This window comes from Triticum aestivum, chromosome 6B, assembly GCF_018294505.1.
Source record: "Triticum aestivum cultivar Chinese Spring chromosome 6B, IWGSC CS RefSeq v2.1, whole genome shotgun sequence".
Classification (NCBI taxonomy): domain Eukaryota; kingdom Viridiplantae; phylum Streptophyta; class Magnoliopsida; order Poales; family Poaceae; genus Triticum; species Triticum aestivum.
This window is the reverse complement of record NC_057810.1, coordinates 721105555-721110128: the sequence shown is the minus strand read 5'-3', so window position 1 is coordinate 721110128 and position 4574 is coordinate 721105555. Positions and strand designations below refer to the sequence as shown.

At 40.9% G+C, this 4574-nt stretch overlaps 1 protein-coding gene across 1 annotated transcript; it reads right to left on the bottom strand.

The window, feature by feature from the left end:
• Positions 1-1840: 1840 nt before the first annotated feature.
• LOC123140014 (uncharacterized) lies at positions 1841-4574 on the bottom strand. The gene is made up of 4 exons (XM_044559746.1): positions 3939-4574; positions 2759-3658; positions 2502-2654; positions 1841-2332 (listed from the first exon to the last, which is right to left on the bottom strand). Exons 1-4 carry the CDS (start codon positions 4038-4040, stop codon positions 1955-1957), a joined length of 1533 nt encoding a protein of 510 aa, XP_044415681.1. The 5' UTR covers positions 4041-4574; the 3' UTR covers positions 1841-1954.

The following is a 4574-nucleotide window of genomic DNA, read 5'->3' as shown; positions in this document are numbered from 1 at the left end:
TGAAAGTTCTTACTTCATATATTAGTTAAACAAACGACCCAATTAGACGTACAGAAGGAATCCGGTTTTAGGAACCTTTTAGAAGGTTTCGCTCCAATTTGTTTTCCTTTTGTTGTTTTATTTACCAGATTTCTTTCATTTTTTCTTTTTATTTTTCGTTGTCTTGTTCCCCTGTTTTAGTTTTCATTTATTTAAATGTTTGCAAAATTTATGAATTTACTTGAAAGCTAAATTTTAGAATGTTCCGAATATAAAAAAATGTCCATGTTAAACATAATTACAATAAATGTTCAAAAAATGGGATTCTAAAATTTTTGGTGTCACAATTTGTTTACAATTTCAAAATTTGATTTCCTTTTAAAAATTCTGGAAATATTTCAAACAAAATTTCATACTTCCAAAGTAAACGTCCACAAATTTTATGTAAAATGTGAGTTTTTTTCCAAAAATGCTCACATACATTTCAAAATTTGTTTGATTTTAAAAAAATCTGCTTTGTTTTCAAAATATGTTCTCAAATGAAGTGTTTAATTTTTTAAGTAAATAAGTATTGATGTTTTTGACAAACTAACAGAAACAACTAACTCAAAACTAGTAAAAAAAAATAGGCAATGATCGCACAACAGTTGTCAATAATGATCTGGGTAACCACATGTGCGGCATGTCGACAATTTAAAGCAAAAGGGTGTTATATATGTGGATACTCTTCCCAGAATAAGGCGTGGGAAGTCCACCATAGCGACCCCTAAACCCTCAATGTGCAAGCCCAGTGCACAAATCCTATTCAGCGCATTAAGCACCAACGGGGTGCACCCCCTCCCCCCATGTACGCTAGCTTTGTAGCGGGCCGTCCCATATACTTATGTTTTTTTTTAATGTTTTCCAGTTGGTTTTCTTGGTTCCTGTTCCAGTTTTTTCTTCGGTTTTCTTCTTATTTTTTGTTTCCTTTTCTTTTTCAGCTTTTTCCTTTTTCTTCGTTCTTGGCTTTTCTTTTCATTTCTTGTAAACAGTTTTAAAAAATAATGTTTTCTTAATCCATGAACCACTTTCAAATATGTGATTCTTTTAAAAGTTATAAATTTTTAGCAGGTGTTTTTTAATTCATGATTTTTTTAATTTTGAACTCTTTCAGATGCATGAACTATTAGCTCCTAATTTATTTTTCAAATTCATGATTATTTAAACTTCGTGAACTTTTTACAAATTTCGTGAACTTTTCTAAATTTGTGATTTATTATCATTTTTTTGTGAACTCTATTCAGATTTACAACTTCTTAACTTCTATGAGCTTTTTTGAAAAGTCAATTGCCAACTGGTCAACCAGTCAAACGTGATGCGAGCGACCGATGTTCGAGCGACAGCTTCGCGTTTACTGCGCCGGCCCTCAACACGTCGAGTTTGAGCGCCAGCAACGCTAACCAGCGCTGAGAGCACCGAATGGGAGGTCTCGCTCAGTGCGACACTTCTCTTACTTTTTGCGCTTTATATCTTGGTTTCACCAGTTTTCATCTATTTTTTCTATTTTCCATTTTAATCAGTGAACATTTTTCAGATTAGCAAATAGTTTTACAAAATTTGGGAATATTATGAATTCAATACACAATCATTTACATTAGCAAACTTTCTAAAATTTCCATTTCCTAATTTGTGAATGGATTTTTAAAAATTTGGGGTCAGTACTGGAATTCATGATTGTCTTTTTAAATTTGTGAATATTTTTTAAATCTGCTGAATTAATATTTCATAATTCCCTATTATTTTTTCGGTTTAAAAAATATTTTAAAAAATTCAGGAACATTATTAAATTCCTTAACATTTTTAAAATTTGTGAACTTTTTAATTGGACGGGCATCAAGAAATTTCTTAAACTGCATCCCATATGTGAGAACATCGTCCTTTCTGCATCGTTTGCCTTCCTTCTGCGTTTCAGTCAGCAATGCAATTAGGGAGCCCTTCAGTTTGTTCTTGAAAGTGGGAAATGAATCCTCAGAGGCGAGCACATCCCCCTGTCAAATATGTTCCTAAGCATGGTCCTAAGCTTGCTTGTCCGCGGGTATCTGTCATTCTGCCTCATGTGCTCACAGTCCGCACACACCGGCGTCTCACACAAGTATATGTCCTGCAGAGCGACCGATGCTTCCATGACACTTTTGACGAAATTCACAAACCTCTCCTCGCACTGAAACCCAAAGACCCTGAGCACAGACAAATTGTGGTGCTTGAAATCTGCAGGCGCTTCCCACACTGCACATGCGTCCTTCTTGTCCTCGCTAAACCCATACATCTTCCTAAGCCTCTCATCCTCTATAATATCACATGGATGATCCCACACCTGCATTTCATCGGGCAAAAATTACAAATGCAAGAAAAATAAAACCATATGCACCAGCTCAACATTTTAATGCGCTTATAGGAAAGTTGAGATAGACAATTCCACTGCAACTCGCACATGAAACAGAAAGGGAAACTGTTTGGAGATTATAGGTACAAAACTTTACTACCTTGATGCATAGCTCCTCAAGGTACGGTGCACCTTGGAGAATGAACATTGTCCAATTCAGATCGCATTCTTCAGAGATGTGGGTCAAAGTCACATGCCTTAATTTGTGGAACACCTGCAACAATTGATCTGGTTCTTCTGGTTTAACCCAGATCTGCAGAAAACAAAATATGTCTGTTAACCTAAAGAACAGAACATAAAGGGTAGCGCAAACAGGGAAACTTAGTTGACTAACAAGATTATATCACCTTCACTAACCTTTTCACACAGAAAATTTAGATGCAGGTCGCTTACGGTGGCTTTGCCAAGGAAGTCACTTAACTTGAGCACCTTGTGCCGTGCAAGAGCCATACTGGTGAGGCTCAGAGTCTGGAGCAGTGGGACATAATCAAAAGACAAAGGATCATGCTCACAGACCCACCAAGAATAAGTCAGCACTGTGAGCTTTGGTAGCCACACGAGATCAACCCTCTCAAAATCACACTTGACAATCTCGAGTTCACAGAGTAGTGGGTGTGACACTTCTAGCAAAGAAAGGTACCCCATGTCGCAGTTATACAGGCGGAGGAACTCCAGTTGCTTGCATACACTGAGAATTTCAGGGAAGCCCGATGATTCAGCTAGCCTCAAATTTTCTAGCTTGAGTCTTGCCAGACCACTGAATGCCTTTGGACAGGCGTCAAAAAATGACTTAAACTGCATCCCATAAGTGACAACATTGTCCTTTCTGCATCGTGTGCTTTCCTTCATTGTAAAGAGAGTTAATTCCGCTGACCCAACCTTGTTCATTGCCATGGTGTTGGCAAGAGACTGGCCGATACTAGTAACATCTCCATCTCCCAAGAAGAATTGCACGCGCAGGAGCTTAATGGAGGTGCATAGGCTTGTACTAGTCCTGCTTTCCAGCAAGCTCCTGGTTGCTCCAAGGACGGTGGCATTGGCCCGAGCTACATCATCACAGGTCAACCCTCTATTGTGCTCATCGTCATACGAACCAACTGTTATAAAATAATTGGAGAGCATGGTAGGAATCTCCTTCCACCGTCTGGCGAGGATTCTAGTTCTAGCAGCATCTGCGATGTCAAGTCGCCCTAAAATATCGAGCAACACGCCCTCAGGCAAATTGCTGAGCCGGTCCGATTCATCTTCTTCCTCAGCCTGCATTTAGCATGGAACAAAATCAGAGTTGAAGAATTTCTTGCAGTCTCCTGGATGCTATGTTTATTCGTACGTGTTTCCAGAAAGAAAAAAAAACTGTAATTTTTGCTGCTTTCCAACAGCAAAACTGCAATCGTGCTATTTTCCGCGCACAAAATAGCAATTTTGACCACTCGTTTCTACTATGATGATCCCTACTTTGTACTATTTGTAACAGGATTTAGATGAAGAATTGTCTCAGGCAATGAAAAAAAGATGTACATGATAATTAGTAACTGACCAGATTGGCTAGAGAGGACCATCGGTTATGGCTGTTGAGGCCCTTGGCGGATGGTTTGGAGATGGGTCTGGCAGCCGCTGGCCGTCGAAGAGAGCTCGACATCGCCGGAATTCGGATGGATTTTGCAAGTCTCCTCCGAAATTCGGCAAGCTGAAGGCTCACGAGTTGCCGCGACTTGGTCTCCTCAGGATGTTGGCGGGTACCGCGGTTGTCGCCAGGCCAGATATATACAGTATATATCAGCTAGGTTCCCGCCGGCAATGGAAACTCGGAGACTGAATTCGAAAGAGGGCCTGTTTCTGACTGTAATCCGGAAAGGACTGCTTTGCTTCCGGATTAGCCACTAAAAAGGGAGCTGCTTCGATTGCGGATTGCGGCTCGGAGAGGAGCCGCCTGATTGCTTCGATTGCCGGTCGCAGCTCGGAGAGGAGCTGCTGCTGCTGCCTCGATTGGGGGCTGCAAGCTCCCAAAGGGGGAGCTGCTTATTTGGGCGCCTCTGCTCAAGCACCGGAGGATCCTCATTCGAGGCATCCGACGGCGACGGCGACGGCGAGATGGTGGAGATGGGCGCACGGCAGGCGGCGGCGCATAACTGACTCCCGATCCCCTTTGCTCTCTTGGTGGAAGGAACCCTAG